Here is an 18,441-nt window from a genome sequence, read left to right on the forward strand (position 1 = left end):
GCTTTTCATGGATTTCAAAAATAAATCGATGTTGCAGTCACACGTAGTTTTTATGTGCAGTGTACATAGGGAGGGGCTGTGTACATGTGAAGTACATGGGGAGGGGCCGTGGCTCAGTGGTAGAGCAACTGCTTAATATGCAGAAGATCCCAGGTTCAGTCCCTGGCATCTCAGTTAAAGGGACCAGGCAAGTAGATGATGTGAAAGACCTCCACCCGAGACCCTGGAGAGCCACTGCCGGTCTGAGTAGACAATACTGACTTTGATGGACTAAGGGTCTGCTTCAGTATAAGGCAACTTCATGGGTATTTATACATCCAATGTATATTGGAAAATATCCTACCACTCCACACAGCCAGGTCTGAAGCATTTCTCCAGCCTAAAGGAACCTTCTTCTGATTAAGCAACTGCCCCTTAAATTGGGGGGGGGGTCTCTTTAGGCTGGAGGAAAGCTTCAGCCTTGGCTGTGTGGAGTGGTGGGATGCTTGAAAGTCACATATAAGGCTGATTTAACTGATTCACAAAAAACTGGAAAATGTACACATCTTGAAGAGAGAGAAAAAATTAATGGGAAGGAAATGGTGCAAAAATAAAGAAGCACAGGCTGATTTGTGCAAAGGAAAAGTTGCCCTCTAGGACAAGACAGTGAGAGCACACACTGTTCATGCCCTTACTAGAACATGCCAAATACACGCAAAAAAATAAGAGTCTTTGCTGTGCTAAGAGGTGCCAGGGCACAAATCTCAGAACTGTCACCTCCAACTTGGTAGCCCTTACAAGCCTAGAAACACGGGAACTGGCTGCGGCTACTTAGCAGTCAGAAAGAAGCACTCTGCACATGTTTAGAGGCACGCTTCTACTGGCCCATTCCACAGTGGAGCCCTTGCATTGGAAAATAGTTAAATCCTAGCAATAAGTGGTTCAAATTAAGCCCTGAGCATTTGGGGGAAGGCAGAAATTATATTCAAACAGGGTTATGCAGACACATCGCTACATGGAGGGTCATACTGCAAGTCTAAATAACAAGACTTCCAAGACATCCCAGCTTCTGAGCATAGAAATTCTATAGGACGTGCATCTTTTATTTGCTGATTCCTCTGTTTTGCTCGTTGCAGAAGCACCTCCCCACCTAAACTTTTGAGATACAAAGCTCTAATCGAAAACGGGCCCGGCCCAGGATATTTCAGCGCCCGAGGTGGAAAATTAAAATAACACCCCACACACTCTAATTAACCCAGGACACAATCGACTGCAAGTGTTATCTTGCGCAACCCCTCACTGAAGCATGTGCTCTTGCACACCTCTTGTAGAGAAGGCATGGATGGGCATCATGAGACTTTCCCAGCTGATCGTACTCACAGGTCATATCTAACCATCTCCCACCCCAAAATCTGCCTCTAGAGGTGGCTGTCTCACCTTGCCCCATGGTAGGGCCAGCTACAGGAAAAGATTCCCACTTACTTCTCATAGTCCGTATTATCCTTGTCGCACCGTTGGTCCTTGTGCTTCTCCCAGTCTTTGCCATGCTTGCACGTGGTTAGCGAAATGATGTCCTTGCCGTTGTGGATATGGTGCAGCGCGTTCCTGGTGTCGGAGCCAATGCCGGTCAGGTACCTTTTCCCTTTGAAAACCAAAAGATATTTTTTCTTGGGCGGGAGGGAGGTTTTATGGAGCCATCCTCTCTCCCCTCCTTTCTGGGGATGGTCCTTTGAAAACAAAGGGATGGAAATGTCAAAACCTGGGCGGAAGTTCTCGATATAAAAGCTCGCCTTGGCCAGGATCGCCTGGCCAATGTCAAAGCCCAGGTCTTCGGTATAGTTAGGCCAGGTGCCAGAATAAAGGTTAAAGATCAGGTGGTTTCGGCCATCATTCCATAGAGGGAAGCCTTGGATTTTTTCATTGATGTTGTGCACATATTGGATTGAGAGATGATCCCGATCGAGCGTGTCAGTGTTCAGGACGAAGAGGCAGGCTTCTTCGGGATTGGATGTGTAGTACCGTGACTCCTCAAGAGAGGTGATGATTTTGAGGTAACTTTCCGACACGGGGTCCCCACTTTCCATAGGGTAGACAAAAACCTTGAACCCGTGTTCCCTGCACTTGGAAAAGTCGAAGCAGGTCTCCATGCGGCACCTGCTGTACTTGTAGACGTTCCGCCTCAGCTCGCGCCGAGCTTTGGGGGATTGGTCATGGTGGTCTCCATCGTCCCTCTGGAGCTCTTCAGGATCCGCAAAGCTCTTCAAGAGAAACCCATCAGCCCAGCGGGGCCAGCTCCTTGGGGCTCTGGATTTCTTGAGGAAGGCGAGGCGTCTCAGCTGGTCTCCTCCAAAGAAAAAAAGCAAAAGCCACGTGGCAAAGAAAGTCATGAAAATGTATTTTTTCCTGGCCGGCATAGGGTCATACAGAACCCCACTTCCTTAGCTGAAAAAGGATGCTAGCATGGTCCAGTACATAGATCCAGAAACAGAGTTCACTCAAATTCAAAATTAAACCTTCCAGAGATAAGTAGAAGCCAGGCCTCCTAAGTGGAGAAGTGTGTCCATCTGTCTACGGAATTCATTTCTTACGAGGAAGACGCTAGCAACGTTTCCAATTCCTCCCCCATCATGCGATACACCCAAACACACCCTGGCTTGACCGCCCCTCCTGTTTTTTAAAGTCTGGCAGAGTTTTAACGGCAACGTTTCTTACAGGAACATCACTTTTTTCGGCTTGGAGGCGGCTTTCGTTACCTTGATGTCGTCCGATCCTGGCAGAGGCCACAGCAAAGCAACGTCCGCGCCCACTTATCCACACTGAGCCGGGATTAATTTTTCCTCCTGCAACTTCCTGGTGCGTTTGTCGTTGTTTCTTTTTTAATCCCCAAAGACGGCTGTCCGATTTATCCGCTCTTTCAGATTAAATCGCATTCTGTAGCATTTTATCAGCTCCTTTCCCCAGCTGGTGGTTGGTTGTGCGTGTGTGTTTTAAATCCCAATTTGTTCCAGTCCCGACACGGCCCCTCGCCACACACCTCTGGAGGGAGCTTACACTTTCTTGCTCTCACCCAAGGAAGTCCTTTCTGAGTCTTTGCCCCAGGGGTGCCGGCAGCTTCTTCCCCGCAGCCGGATTCCAAGCTGAGCCACTCCTGTTACCTTACGGGGATCACCCGCAAAGGCCACGGCTCCTCCTGCCACGGGCAAACCTCAGCCACAAGGACTCACCAGAGGACCCATCAGCCACGGACTTCCGCCTCTCCGTTTGCTTGGATTCTCCCTGCTGCTTTTCAGGTGCCCTACCAATAAAAGGTCAGGAGGGAGAAAGGGGAGGGGGCTTGTCCCGGAGACTTTCCCCACCCTCACTGGCTTTCTTTTTTTTTTTTTTTTAGCTGCTCCACCTCCTCAGCTTCCTTGGGGGAGATCTTGGAGAAACTAAGCCGAGTTCGGGTAGATCACATGGAACACACGAAGCTGCCTTATACTGAACTAGACCCTCGGTCCATCAAAGTCAGTCTTGTCCACTCAGACTGGCAGCGGCTCTCCAGGGTCTCAGGCAGAGGTCTTTCACATCACCTACTTGCCTAGTCCCTTCAACTGGAGATGCCGGGGATTGGACCTGGGACCTTCTGCATGCAAAGCAGAGGCTCTAACCACTGAGCCACAGCCCCTCCCCTAGATCAATCCCCTCCTTGATCTCCTCCCGAACGGTTCCTTTCCCCTCTCCCCTTCTGCTTCTCCTTCCAACCTCCCAAGTTGTGTCCGTCCCTGCTCGATCCACCTGCCGCTCCCTCTCCTCCTGGGTCGGGGCGTCAGGGAAAACGGGATCCGCCGCTCTCCTCGCCCTGGGTTAAGCCGGTCCTTCCACTTCGGGGCGCGGGGAGCCCACCGGCACCGAAGAGGGAGCCCCAGCCGAGCCTGCGGGGCGATCCCTCCAAACCTCCTCCTGCTCGGCTGGCTAGCCCATGATTCATCCCCTGTTCTTCCAGGCTCGCCTGAGCCTGCCAAGGAGACGGCCCATCGCGGCCGGCTTCCCGCCCCTCCAACCTGGATCTCTTGCTGGATCGATCCGTCTCTCTGCCTGATCTCCCTACCCTACCTGATCGGATCTCCCCCAGCCACCCAACCGCATCCTTCGCCTCCGCCTCCCAGCTAGCCTCTGTTGCTTCCACCCGGCGCTGCGAACCCACCTCCGCAACATTCCATCCCGGGCCCCGCCCTCCTCGCTGCCGATTGGCTCTCCGCTTCCCCAAGAGGCGTGGCTGCCCGGTAAACCCTTTCCTGACCGGAGGGGTTGGCAGAGAACAGGGAAGATTTGAAACGCTCTACTGCTGAAAGTTTAAAGAGAAAGTGCTAAAGCAGGACTGCGGCTGAACATCAAGAAGACAAAAGAAATGACCACAGGAGAATTACACCACTTTAAGGTTGGCAATGAGGAATGGTTCAAGACTTTCTGTTCCTTGGCTCCACCCTCAACCAAAAGGGAGACCGCAGCCAAGAAATCAGAAGGGGATTGAGACTGGGAAGGGCAGCCATGAAGGAGCTAGAAAAGATTTTGAAGTGTAAGGATGCGTCACTGGCCACCAAGACTAGATTAATTCATGCCATCGTATTCCCTATTACTATGTATGGGTGTGAAAGCTGGACAGTGAAAGAACTTGTTCAGGTTATAATATTGTCGAAGGCTTTCACGGTCAGAGTTCATTGGTTCTCATAGGTTATCCGGGCTGTGTAACCGTGGTCTTGGTATTTTCTTTCCTGACGTTTCACCAGCAGCTGTGGCTGGCATCTTCAGAGGAGTAACACTGAAGGACACTGTCCTTCAGTGTTACTCCTCTGAAGATGCCGGCCACAGCTGCTGGTGAAACGACACTGTCCTTCAGTGTTACTCCTCTGAAGATGCCGGCCACAGCTGCTGGTGAAACGTCAGGAAAGAAAATACCAAGACCACGGTTACACAGCCCGGATAACCTATGAGAACCAACTTGTTCAGGTGTTTGGATGTTGGCGCCTTGCGTACAAAAAACTCTGTATGTGAAAGATTGCAATATGCAGGTTAATAATACGGAATAATAATAATACAGTTGTGAAAGATGCACATTGAAGAAAGCTGATAGGAAGGAAGTAGATTTTTTTAAAATGTGGTGTTGGAGGAGAGCGTTACGGATTCCGTGGACTTCCAAAAAAAAACAAATCAGTGGGTTATAGATCAAATCAAGCCTGAACTGACCCTAGAAGCTAAAATGACTGAACTGAGGCTGTCGTATTTTGGTCACGCCATGAGACGACAAGAGTCACTGGAAAAGACAGTCATGCTAGGAAAAGTTGAGGGCAGCAGGAAAAGAGGAAGACCCGACAAGAGATGGATTGACTCAATAAAGGAAGCCACAGCCTTCAATTTGCAAGATCTGAACAAGGCTGTCAAAGATAGGACATTTTGGAGGACTTTCATTCATAGGGTCGCCATGAGTCGGAAGCGACTTGACGGCACTTAACACACACACACAACCGGAGGGAAAGGGAACGTCGGGAGCGAAAGAGAGAGGGGCTTGCCGGTGGAGACTTTTGATTGGCTGCTGCCCAGGAATTCTGTGGGGCTCACCGAGAGGTACTTTTCCGGTCCACGTGGGCAGTAAGAAGAAGAAGAAGAAGAGTTGGTTTTTATATGCCGACTTTTTCTACCACTTAAGGGAGACTCAAGCCGGCTTACCATCACCTGCCCTTCCCCTCCCCACAACAGACACCTTGGGAGGTGGGTGGGGCTGAGAGAGGTGTGACTAGCCCAAGGTCACCCAGCTGGCTTTGTGTGTAGGAGTGGGGAAACAAATCCAGTTCACCGGATTAGCCTCCGCCACTCATGTGGAGGAGCAGGGAATCAAACCCGGTTCTCCAGATCAGACTCCACCGCTCCTAACCACCGCTCTTAACCACAACACCACGTTTGAATGGAATTTTCCGTAAGGAGATTTTTTTAGGTTGGGGGACATAGGCAGGAAGGAGGGGTACGCGCCATGGCATTCTAGGGGATGCCTAGAATGGGGATGTATTATGTTCATTTTCCAACTTGGCTTAAAGTGGCTCTGTGATTTTGGAGTCCGGAGGAATCGACTTGCCCTGCAGCGCCCTAAACGCAGGGCCATCTTAACGCTGGGCAGTTGCCCCGGGGGACCCACGAGCATAGGGTCCCCTTGCTAATCTATGTATGTTGTGACTTGCTGTCAATGAATGAATAAATACTATACTAATAGGGTTGCCAACATAAGAAAGGTCCTGCTGGATCAGACCAAGGCCCATCAAGTCCAGCAGTCTGCTCACACAGTGGCCAACCAGGTGCCTCTAGGAAGCAACAAACAAGAGGAAGCCGCAAACAACCTCCAGATACTACCTCCAGGTACTACAGGGAACCTCTGAAGTCTTGTTGACGACTAGCCTACTTAGGCAGAAGGAGCCGTTGCTACCCATGTGAAGTTTATATCTGTAATTGATGAGCTAAAGGAAATATACAACAACTGAAGGAATTAAGGTAGAGGAACTGATGAAGAACAGAAACGGCCGTCTTCCTCGCCTGTCTGACATCTGATGAACCTTTATTCTGCTAGGAAAGAGAAATATTATTAGACATATATATTAGAAATAGATATTTGTATACTTACCTGTATTCACACTTTTGTGGATATAACATCTTTTTTTTTTGTATATTTCTATATGTTACCTGACTGTGTTATACCTACTACTAGGTGGTAGATTTAATTATTGGAATAATATTGTGATTTATTGGATATTATGGTCTCTGTGTGATTTAGGGTTTAACTACTGAGTACACAGAAGTGTCTATGTTTTGCCAAACCTCCAGATACTAGCTGGAGATCTCCTTCTATTACTACTGATCTCCAGCCGATAGAGATCAGTTTCCCTGGAGAAAATGGTCCCTCCCCTCTCCAAACCCTGCCCTCCTCAGGCTCTGCCCCCAAAACCTCCTGCCGGTGGTGAAGAGGGACCTAGCAACCCTACGAAACTATAAATATTTGTTATCGGAAAAATGCATATTTAGCATGTGTTTTACTAAAGATAATGAACAATGTTAATGTTAATTTGGGTTTGGATTAAGAATCAATACTGAAGTATAATGTAAGAAAAAAAATAGGAGCCCCGTGGCGCAGAGTGGTAAGCTGCAGTACTGCAGTCAAAAGCTCTGCTCACGACCTGAGTTCGATCCCGACGGAAGTTGGTTTCAGGTAGCCGGCTCAAGGTTGACTCAGCCTTCCATCCTTCCGAGGTCGGTCAAATGAGTACCCAGCTTGCTGGGGGTAAAGGGAAGATGACTGGGGAAGGCACTGGCAAACCACCCCATAAACAAAGTCTGCCTAGGAAACGTCGGGATGTGACGTCACCCCATGGGTCAGGTCAGGAATGACCCGGTGCTTGCACACGGGACCTTTACCTTTTTTAATGTAAGAAAGGACTTGTTCATTATGGAAGCACCAATAAATATCTCTTTAATTTGATCGACCATTTACATTTTCATTCCTGTGAGTGGTTGTGTAGGTAGGGGCCCCACTGCACTGCTTTGCCCAGGGGCCTATAATGCGGTTAAGACAGATCTGCCTAAACATACTCTGCTGTTGTATTGGTACAGAAAGTTATGCTCAAATGTACTGTTTTTATTTTAAAAATTAATTAGTTTAAAATATGCCCCATGTTTCCAAAGGGCTGAAGGCAGCTCTTTTGCACTCATTTCTATATTTCCTAGACAAGGGAATAGAAAAAAATATTTCTTATTCAGGGGAGAGGGAGACATATTTATAGTAACGATTAAAAAACAGTTGCTAGGGATAGTTCAAGATATATTTCTTTATTTACTGAAAGTATTTATATGCTTGCCTCTCCCCGGAGCATATCGGGACCCAAGATGGGTAACGGCAATCTAAAAACGATTTGATACACATGAATAAGCAGATCTGAAAACACCTGATATTCCCCTTTTGTCCTGACTGCCTCCACAGCTCTGCAGAATAATTCTGAAAGCCCAGAGGGGAGGGGTGAAGCCCCCTGTCTTCTTCTGGGAGTCTGTTGCAGAGGTCTGGGGCAGCCCCTGAAAAGCTGCAAGCCAGGACAGTTACAGAATGGGCCATCTGCTTCCAGTACCCAAAAGGCTGTCTCGTGGAAGAAGAAGAGTTGGTTTTTATATGCTGACTTTCTCTACCACTTAAAGAAGAATCAAACCAGCTGATCAGTCGCCTTCCCTTCCCCTCCTTACAACAGACACCCTATGAGGTAGGTGGGGCTGAGTGTGACTAGCCCAAGGTCACCCAGCTGGCTTCATGTGTAGGAGTAGGGAAACAAATCCAGTTCACCAGATTAGCCTCCGCCGCTCATGTGGAGAGTGGGGAATCAAACCTGGTTCTCCATATCAGAGTCCCCCGCTCCAAACCACCACTCTTAACCACTACTATGCCATGCTGGCTCTCAGGAGAAGAACAAGACAAAGACTTGATCTCGCTGCTCCTAAAATCAAGACTAGATCCACTGGTCTTAAATTACAAGAGGGCAGGTTTCAGTTGAACTTCAGGAAGAAAATGGTAAGAGGGATTCAACAATGGAAGCAAGGACTTAAGGGTGAGGGGGGGAGTCACTGGAGGTCTCTGAGCTGAGCCTGACTGGGATGCTCTTGCATAGGAATGATTATAGAATCTTAGAGTTGGAAGGGGCCATACAGGCCATCTAGTTCACACACACACACACACACACACGCTCAATGCAGGATCAGCCAAGAGCATCCCTGACAAGTGTTCGTCCAACCACTGCTTGAAGTCTGCCAGAGAGGAAAACCTCCCCACCTCCCCAGGCAGCCAATTCCACTGGTGAACTACTCTCACTAAAAAAAACATTCCTAGTGTCCAGCTGGTATCTTTCCGCCTGTAATTTAATACCCATTATTGCAAATCCTGTCCTCTGCTGCCAACAGGAACAGCTCCCTGCCCTCCTCTTAAGTGGCAGCCTTTCAAATGCTTAAAGAGAACAATCATGAAGATTCCAGCCCTGTCCTGGATGGACCAGGCCAGCCTGATCTCATCAGATCTCAGAAGCTTAGCAGTGTTGACCCTGGCAAGTATTTGGGCGGGAGACCTCCAAGGAATACCAAGGTCGTGATGCGGAGGCAGGCAATGGCAAACCACCTCCCAATGTTTCTTGCCTTGAAAACCCCACTAGGGGTCGCCATAAGTCAGGCATGACTTGACAGCAAAAATATATATAAAAAATGAAGACTCCTGCTCATTAGCTCTCACTGCCGACCTATGTTCACCAACGAGGTGTAGTGGTTAAGAGTGGTGGTTTGGAGCGGTGGACTCCGATCTGGAGAACCGGGTTTGATTCCCCGCTCCTCCACGTGAGCGGTGGAGGCTAATCCTGGGAACTGGATTTGTTTCCCCACTCCTACACACGAAGCCAGCTGGGTGACTGTGGGCTAGTCACACTCTCTCAGCCCCCACCTACTTCACAGGGTGTCTGTTGTGGGGAGGGGAAGGGCAGGTGATTGTAAGCCGGTTTGATTCTCCCTTGAGAGGTGGAGAAAGTCGGCATATAAAAACCAGCTCTTCTTCGCCTATGCTTGCAAGCCTTAAAGTAAGGCTCATTGAAATCAGTGATTCTGGCTTCAGAGGAAGCTTGGGTAGGGTTGGTCCGTTCCCGGTATGCCTCCCACAAGGTAGGGTTGGTCCGTTCCCGGTATGCCTCCCACACAACTTTTTGGTCAACCACAAAGTTGTCTGTGTCCCAGTAGCATTTCACCCTGATTTAGAGTTGGCGGAAAGCCAAGTTGGCAAAGCCATGCTTCTGTATTCAGTAATATTGTTAAACATTGTGTCAGCATCAAGCAAACCATGGATGAAGTGGTTCCCCAGTCTCTGCTGCCTCTCTGCTTTCCAAGCTAAGAGCACCATTTGCTGGTCCCTTGTTTGCACACCCTCAAAGGGCAGGGTTTAGCTCGACCTAAGGAGCTGGTGGCAAGTCTGTGACAGAACCTTCGGTACCTAAGACCCAAATCCACGAATGCTCAGGGAACAACATGATCAAAAGTTTATTAAAACATGTCTGGGGTAGAGAAAGTGGCTAGAGAGAACGTTTTCTCCCTCTCCCATATACAAGCACTTGGGGGCACCCAGTGAAGAAGAAGAGTTGTTTTTTTTATGCCGACTTTCTCCACCACTTAAGGCAGAATCAAACTGGATTACAATCACCTTCCCTTCCCCTCCCTACAACAGACACCTTGTGAGGTAGGTGGGGATGAGAGAGCTCTAAGAGCAGTGACTAGCCCAAGGTCACCCAGCTGGCTTCAAGTGTAGGAGGGGGAAAACAAATCCAGTCCACCAGATTAGCCTCCGCCGCTCATGTGGAGGAGTGGGGAATCAAACCCAGTTCTCCAGATCAGAGTCCCATCGTTCCAAACCACTGCTCTTAACCACAACACCACGCTGGTGATGGGCAAAAGGAAACACCTTTTTTACTCAACAGATGATTAAATTGTGGGAATTAGTGCCAGTGGACATAGTGATGACATAGTGTGAGCATAGGTGGCTTTAAAGGAGGATTAGACAGATTGGTAGAGGAGAGGCCCATCAGTGGCTACTAGACATCGGTCATTTATGCATGGGAGTTTTACCTGAGGTTCGTTGCTGGCAGGACCCACACTTTTCTGTTGTGGATCTATGCACCAGCAGTCTCCAAGCTCCAATCAGGAAGCATTTGAGTCCCTGCCTCTTGAACGCTGCTTTGTAATTGGCTGTAGTGCTTACTGTGAGAGAAAAGTCCTCCCTTCCCCCCTCCCCGCGGAAACCCAAGTGCCCTGAAAAAAAGCATTTTAAAAAACAGAGCTCTCTAAAAAAAAAAAAATGGGAGTGGGGGTAAGAAACCCAAGCCTCATTTTTAAAATCCTTTCTTTGGCTCAGAAAGAACTCTGAGGAAGCATTTGAATCCCTGCCCCTTGGCACGCTGGTTTGTAATTGGCTGTAGTGCTTTCTGTGAGAGAAACGCCACTCCCTCAAGCTTCTGTGTCCAGCGCTTTGCCTTATGTATGGGGATTTCTCAGGAGAGATCGAAGAATTGGGTTAACAGAGGAACAGGAAGTCCCGGGATTTGTGAGGGCTGGCGGCAAGGTCATCTCTAATGGACAGAAAACTCATGCATAACTCCAAGGAACAACCAAGACAGACCGGGGGCATAAGAACATAAGAAAGGCCCTGCTGGATCAGACCAAGGCCCATCAAGTCCAGCAATCAGTTCACACAGTGGCCAAACAGGGGCCTCTAGGATGTATCCATGCCTCTAGGGCAAACGTATCCATGTATTACTGACCATAATGAGTAATGGGAACCTCCATAAACAAATGCAGAAAACTTTGGCATACCAGTGCTTGGAAGGCCTTGGCCTCTCTGCCCTGTTTGCTGGCCCTCCATGGCGAGTGGTTGGCCACTGAGCGAAACAGGATGCTGGACTAGATGGACTCCTTGTCTGATCCAGCGGGGCTCTTATGTTCTTATGTTATATAGCTGTATTTCCCAAACAGAAATTGGCATTGCCTGAAATGCTCAGTTAGAAAAGTTTTTGGTATCCGGTAGGCTATCGAAATAAAGTTGTAATGTAATGTTAACAACAGTCCCGAACTTGTAGGAAACATGTTACACCTAGAAGTTAGCTGAGATTGAGTTCTCTTTTACCTATCACTCTTTCCATCCACAGGCAGGAGAATTCAATGGCAAAACTCCTGTTCTAAGGACCCCATTGAACTGACATCAACAGGCTATTAAAAACCTCTTTATTGAACCTAACGTCATATGTCTTGGGAGGGGAATCATAATGTTCATGCTGGCCGATGCAATCTCTGCAAATAAAGATCTCATAAAAATGAGTGATCCCCAGAGTGTGATGAAGAACTAAGAGCTTCCCAAATGCCAGCAGCTATGTTGTTTGAGATGATGGAAAGAACCCCTTCTTCATTAAAAAAAAAAAAAAAAAGTGCCATTAGTCATTGGTAAGAAAGCAGCCAGAACACAGGTTGTACCCAGAAGACATAGGAGGTTTTGCCATTCTGGATCATAAAAGCGGCCCTGCTGGGTCAGACCAAAGGTCCACAGATTTCAGGATCCTCTTTCTCACATTGGCCAACCAGATGCCCTGGACGTAGAAGCCAGTAGGACAATAGAAGCCAAACCTTCCCCTCCCCCAGCAACTGATGTTCAGAGGTATACTGCCTTTCAACATGGAGGTTCCATTTGGCCATCGTTAATTAGTTTAATCCCTTTAAAGCCACTGCTCACTTCGTTCCCCGCCAGATCAGATCCAGCATGGGTAGAGCATCTGCTTTGTGTGCACTCCCGGGGCTCTCTCCTTAAATGGCCCTCAGACAGTGGAGCTGGGCATAGAGTTGCCAACCTCCAGGTAGTAGCAGGAGATCTCCCGCTATTACAACTGATCTCCAGCCGATAGAGAACAGTTCCCCTGGAGAAAATGGCTGGTTTGGCAATTGGACTCTATGGCACTGGTCCCTCCCCTCCCCAAGCCCCACCCTCCTCAGGCTCCACCCGCAAAACCTCCCGCCGGTGGTGAAGAGGGACCTGGCAGCCCTAGCTGGGCAAGATCTTGTTCTGCTAGAGGGCTGCATCAGCATTTCCTAGCAATCTGTAGTTAAAGAAGGCTGATTGTTGAATCAGGCCCATGTCACTCATATCCCCCCATTTTACGCTTTCCACGAATGTCATTTTCCACATTTAATGTGAAGCTCCTCAGACAGGATATGAGTGGCTGTCATTTTTCCACCCTATCAGTGCTTTGGGGGAAGGGGGATTTCTATTGAGAAAACAACACAAGGGGGAAAGATCAAACCCTGCCCTCCCCCCTCCAACCCTGATCCAAGTCAGGGGCCCTTACGCGACAAGTGCTTCATCCTTCAGATGAAACTGGCGGATTCTGACCTAGATGGGCCAATGGATGGCAGCTTCCGATGGGCAGGGTTGAGCACATGAAGCAGCTCTATACTGAATAAGACCACCAACCAGGTTCTCAGGCACAGAAAATAACTTTCCCAACATCTGCTAACGAGAAATGCAAAGGGTTGAACCTAGAACCTTTTACTGACAAAGCAGGTATCCTTTCCTAATTTCATTTTCAGAACTGGCAAGAAGAAGAGTTGGTTTTTATATGCCAACTTTCTCTACCACTTAAGGCAGAATCAAACCGGCTCACAATCACCTTCCCTTCCCCTCCCCACAACAGACACCCTCTGAGGTAGGTGGGGCTGAGAGAGCTCTAAGAGAACTGTGACTTGCCCAAGGTCACCCAGCTGGCTTTGCGTGTAGGAGTGGGGGAAACAAATCCAGTTCACCTGATTAGCCTCCGCCGCTCATGTGGAGTCAAACCCTGTTCTCCAGATCAGAGTCCACCGCTCCAAACCACCGCTCTTAACCACTACACCACGCTGGCAACTGCTGAGGTCACCTTCAGTCTTACTCTCTCTTCTTAGGGCCAGGCCAAAATATTTCTTTTCTTTTCTTTTTTAATTTTAACTAGAGGTTTGATAGTAATTGGCTTTCCTAATATGTTTCTAGCCTGAGGACTGTTATGAGGATTGCTTAGGCTGCCAAATGTTTCATGCTTCTAGGGTTTTTATGTGCTTTTATGATTCTGGATTTTATTAGCTACCTTTTTAACAGTTATTGTAATGATTTTATATTTCCTGTTGTGAGACTCCTGGAGCTGGTCTCTGAAGAGGCGATGTGTATTTAAAATAAATAAATACATAAATAATATAGCCAAGGTCATCCCCAGACCCTTATAGCAGAGTGGAGATTTGAATGTGGGTCTCCCAGATCCTAGTAGTCCAACTAGCTGCCTTGACTCAAGCTGAGATGGGTATTATTTATTTATTTCACTTATACCCCACTTTTCTCCACAACAGGAACCTACAATGGTTTACAAAGGGTTGCCAGGTCCCTCTTCGCCACTGGCGGGAGGTTTTGTAGTGGAGCCTGAGGAGGGCAGGGTTTGGGGAGGGGAGGGACTTCAATGCCATAGAGTCCAATTGCCAAAGCGACCATTTTCTCCAGGTGATCTCTATTGGCTGGAGATCAGTTGTAATAGCAGGAGATCTCCAGTTAGTACCTGGAGGTTGGCAGCCCTAGGTGTACAACATTCTCCCCTTCTCACATTTGTCCTCACAACAATCCTGTAGGGTAGGTTAGGCTGGGAGTGTGTGACTGGCCCAAGGTCACTCTAGCAGGCTTCCATGGCAGAGTGGGGATTCGAACCTGGGTCTCCCAGATGCCCTCTCTCTTAAAACAGAGCAGAGTTGAAATACCCTCCATCCTGGGCACTCCTGTGTCAGTTAGCCAGGTACCCTGACTTTCCTGGACCCAAATATGTAGTATGGTGGTAACTCCGATTCTGAATGAGGTTCATGTCAGCCTTTCCTACAATGTGTGTCAAGATCATTGTCTCAACTAGATTAGGCCCTGGATTTGGGGGGGGGGGAATGCTGCCATCTGCACAACAAATTATTGTGTCCTTGTGATGTTTAGGAGTCAGGGAACATCACACGCACACATACTGTTTCTCCCTCGCTCCCTCCCCGCTTCTCGGTGGCCCAATAAATATGTAAAAAGCTACAGAGGCCGATTTAATCAAGAACAGAGAGGAGACACAGCCACCCTGGGATCGGTTGAGGCTGGGAAGGAAAACGTCTCTCTGCAAAAGTGAGACGAGGCCTTGGACCAAAGCTGTAACGTTTTCAATCATCCACCCCACCCGCCCATCCCATGGACTAAACTCATTTCATTCTGCCAGTTTTTATGGCTGTGAGGATGATCTATGGAGACACCACCGTTACCTCAGTGTGTGCCAGCCACATAAATATTTGCAGCCAAAGGAAAGGAAAGTGGATTACCCTCTACCTCAGGAAAGAAATGATAACAGCAGAGGAGACAGAGATGTAGGGGCCCAGAGGGAACCCAGGGCCCTATTCCTTATCCTTTGTCTCATATGCCCCCCATATTTCCTCACTGAAGCCAATGCCTTCTAGAGTAGCCAGAGGCAATACACATCGTTAATATTTTGGATGATATAATAAAGTACCAATAGCACAATGTGCATTTGTGGTTCTGCTATGGGGGTTTATCCCATTATATTTTTGCTTGCCCTCTTTATGCAATACCTAGGGACAAATTCCTTCGTACGATATTAACTGGGTTAAACTTGTTTCCTGATTCCTTAATATTTGTACCAAAGTCCAGTGCAAGTGTACAAAACTAACAGGGTGACCTGGTTAGAGTGGCATACAAGGCTTGGGGGAAACCAGGTTCAAACCTTTGTCATCAAATTCACTGGGTGACCTCAAGTTGGTCATTATCTCTCTCAGATATTTCATGGTGATTTAGTAGGGTTGCCAACTTCCAAGTAATAGCTGGTGATCTCCTGCTATTACAACTGATCTCCAGCCGATAGAGATCAGTTCCCCTGGAGAAAATGGCTGCTTTGGCCATTGGACTCTATGGCATTGAAGTCCCTCCCCTCTCCAAACCCTGCCCTCCTCAGGCTCCACCCCCAAAACCTCCCACTAGTGGCGAAGAGGGACCTGGCAACCCTATGATTTAGGGATCTGAACCCGAGTGTCTCAGAGCCCTCTCCTACACTCAAACCATTACTACTACTCTGTCAGTCTCACCTACCTCGTAGGCTTGCAGAGAATATAAAGTAGAGGAGAATCATGTACATCACCCTGAGAAGCTTGAGAGGATATAAATTTACTTAAATAATACAAAAGACCAGGATCTTTCCAGTAGAGATCCTGTGAATTTAACAGCAGTGTTTCAGCCAGAAGTTCAACAGGTGTGGAGTTACCCTCAGTATTAGGCTAATGTTATTATTCACTTCCTGGATTTTCCAATCTGAGAGGTGAATGATTGCAATAGTGTAATATCCAACAGGATCTGGATCCTACCCAGGGCTTTTCCAATCATTGCCTTTGTAACCTAAGAAAAGCCTCACAGGCTGGATTTCTAACTGCTGTCCAACCTAAAAGTTCCAGGAAATTCCCACAGATCAAGACATACGGTGTCAGTCCTTTCAGAATTTACAAATTGGGGGGTTTCCCTCCCCTTTCATAAGGCCTGTGAACAAGGACCCAACCTTTTCTCCGTGATTTTCCTCCCAAAAGCAAGCAGTCTCAATGCATATAGCTGTTTATTTATTTACCCAAAAAATTCAGCAGCTTTCCAAGCATTTCAAGGCAGCAAAGATAAAAGCCATTGATGTGACGTTCTATATAATAAAGAAGCCACATAACACTTGAAACACAGAAGAGACACTAATAGAGCAGGAGCCAGGAAACATCAGCGATTTCCTTTATTGAAACAAAAAGTCTGCATAACCACAGGCCCTCTCTACAAAGCTTTTTGAGAGGAGGAAATCCAGGACTTGAAGCTTTCCCAAAAGCTTCAGCTGCTGAGCTATTTCATGCGACTCTGAAAGGTGCAGGAGCCATGCCAGGGAAAAAGCTGGCAGCCCACCTGAGTGAGAATAGCTGCATGCAAGAGGTGCCAACTGATCAGGAAAAAAAAACAGCTTGCCTTGCTGTTGTACCTTTAACAGCCATTTGATCCACAGAAACCAGCTGATGAAGCCGATCTCAGCATGGATCAACATTATCACCTGCTCATATCTGTAGCTAGGGTTGCCAACCTCCAGGTGGTAGCTGGAGATCTCCTGCTATTACAACTGATCTCCAGCCGATAGAGATCAGCTCACCTGGAGAAAATGGCCGCTTTGGCAATTGGACTCTATGGCATTTAAGTCCCTCCCTTCTCCAAACCCCACCCACCTCAGGCTCCACCCCAAAAACCTCCATCCGGTGGCAGAGAGGGACCTGGCAACCCTATCTGTAGCTAAAGCCACTCATCAAAGGCACAGCCACTGAGGCCTGTGGGAAAGTTGGCGAGCTTGTGGTAGTGATAAAAGAAGGTTGTCTAGATCCTTTAAGAAATTAGACAACATTATGGCCTTCATTGGGAGTTCTGGGAATTAATTTACAAGTTTGGAAGCCTTTTGTAGTTAGGAGCACTGACACGGCAGTTCTGAGCAGAGTTACACTCTTGTAAGCCCCACTGACTTCAATAAACCCAGATGGGCATAACTCCGCTTAGGACTACGTGGCAAATGTTTTAATTGAAGCTCTTCTATAACTGTAGGCACATTCTTCAGTGATGATTGGAAAGTCTTTTTTTTTCTAATAGCTTCTGTGTGCTGCTCTCTCACACACCCTTAAAAATATGTGCACAGCACTTTGGCTAACAAGCATGCATTTAAATTAACAATGCCAATTTTCCCGGTGGCATACAACCTCCATTTCCAGATTGTACGCTGGGCTTCCTCAGCAGCTTATTAGGAATTCCTCAATTAGAAGATCAATAATGGCAAACAACCTTCCCTCAGAGACAGCTTGAATAATGGCCACTGTTACCAATCCATCTATGCAGAACACAGGGAGTGTATACTGGCTTTGGGGGCAATATTTCTCCATTTTTACAGCAATAACAGCAACCCTTCCTGTATCTCTTGAAAGATTAGGGAAATGGTGAGTGAGTTGTCAGAAGGGAAGGAAGAGAGGGAATGGGGAAAAGAAAAAAATGGGGGGGGGGTTAGGGTTGCCAACCTCCAGGTACTAGCTGGAGATCTCCTGCTATTATACCCTTTCTCCAAGGGTATTGATCTCTATCAGCCTGAGATCAGTTGTAATAGCAGGGGATCTCCAGCTAGTACCTGGATGTTGGAGATCTCCCACTATTACAACTGATCTCCAGCCAACAGAGATCAGTTCACCTGGGGAAAATGGCCGCTTTGGCAATTGGACTCCACGGCATTGAAGTCCCTCCCCAAGCCCCACCCTCCTTAGCCTCCACCCCAAAAATCTCCTGCTGGTGGGAAGAGGGACCTGGCAACCCTGGGGGGGTTACAGTATGGGGGAAGGGGCAGCACCCTCCATTCACCTCACGTTCATGCTTTGAGAGGTAGTGTGGATTGGGCCCATAGAAGAAGAGGGCAAACAAGGGGACAGGGGCAAGGAGGCAGGGCTCATTTCGGGGCACTTTGGCCAAGAGCACCCTAATTCATGGACCCAGCCCTAGTTTCAAACTGCATAACTAGCAGTTGCCCTGCCGAATGTGTCTTCTTTCCTCAGATTAACTTCAAAGTTTTCTTGAGTGGTTTTCTGTCCCCCCACCTTGCATTTTCCCTCCCTCAAACCCACCATTTGCAGCTCATGTTACAGTTTTCTTGAGTGGTTTTCTGTCCCCCCCCCCTTTGCATTTTTCCCTCCCTCAAACCCACCATTTGCAGCTCATGCTACATTTAGACCTCAGCAAAGGTCCCACAATGCTTTGCTTTCCACCACCGTCAAGGCTATCATTAAAGATCTGGAGTC

At 47.9% G+C, this 18,441-nt stretch overlaps 1 protein-coding gene across 1 annotated transcript in view; it reads right to left on the minus strand.

Annotated features, from left to right (window-relative positions):
• The window catches only part of EXTL1 (exostosin like glycosyltransferase 1), a 63,450-nt gene extending 60,978 nt beyond the window's left edge, over window positions 1-2,472 (minus strand). Inside the window, exon 1 of the mRNA XM_056847667.1 lies at window positions 1,462-2,472. Coding sequence (XP_056703645.1) covers window positions 1,462-2,393 — 932 coding nt within the window. The 5' untranslated portion in view covers window positions 2,394-2,472. The remainder of the gene's footprint in view (window positions 1-1,461) is intronic.
• Between the last annotated feature and the right edge of the window lie 15,969 nt (window positions 2,473-18,441).

Source organism: Euleptes europaea, chromosome 3 (genome assembly GCF_029931775.1).
Source record: "Euleptes europaea isolate rEulEur1 chromosome 3, rEulEur1.hap1, whole genome shotgun sequence".
Classification (NCBI taxonomy): Eukaryota; Metazoa; Chordata; class Lepidosauria; order Squamata; family Sphaerodactylidae; genus Euleptes; species Euleptes europaea.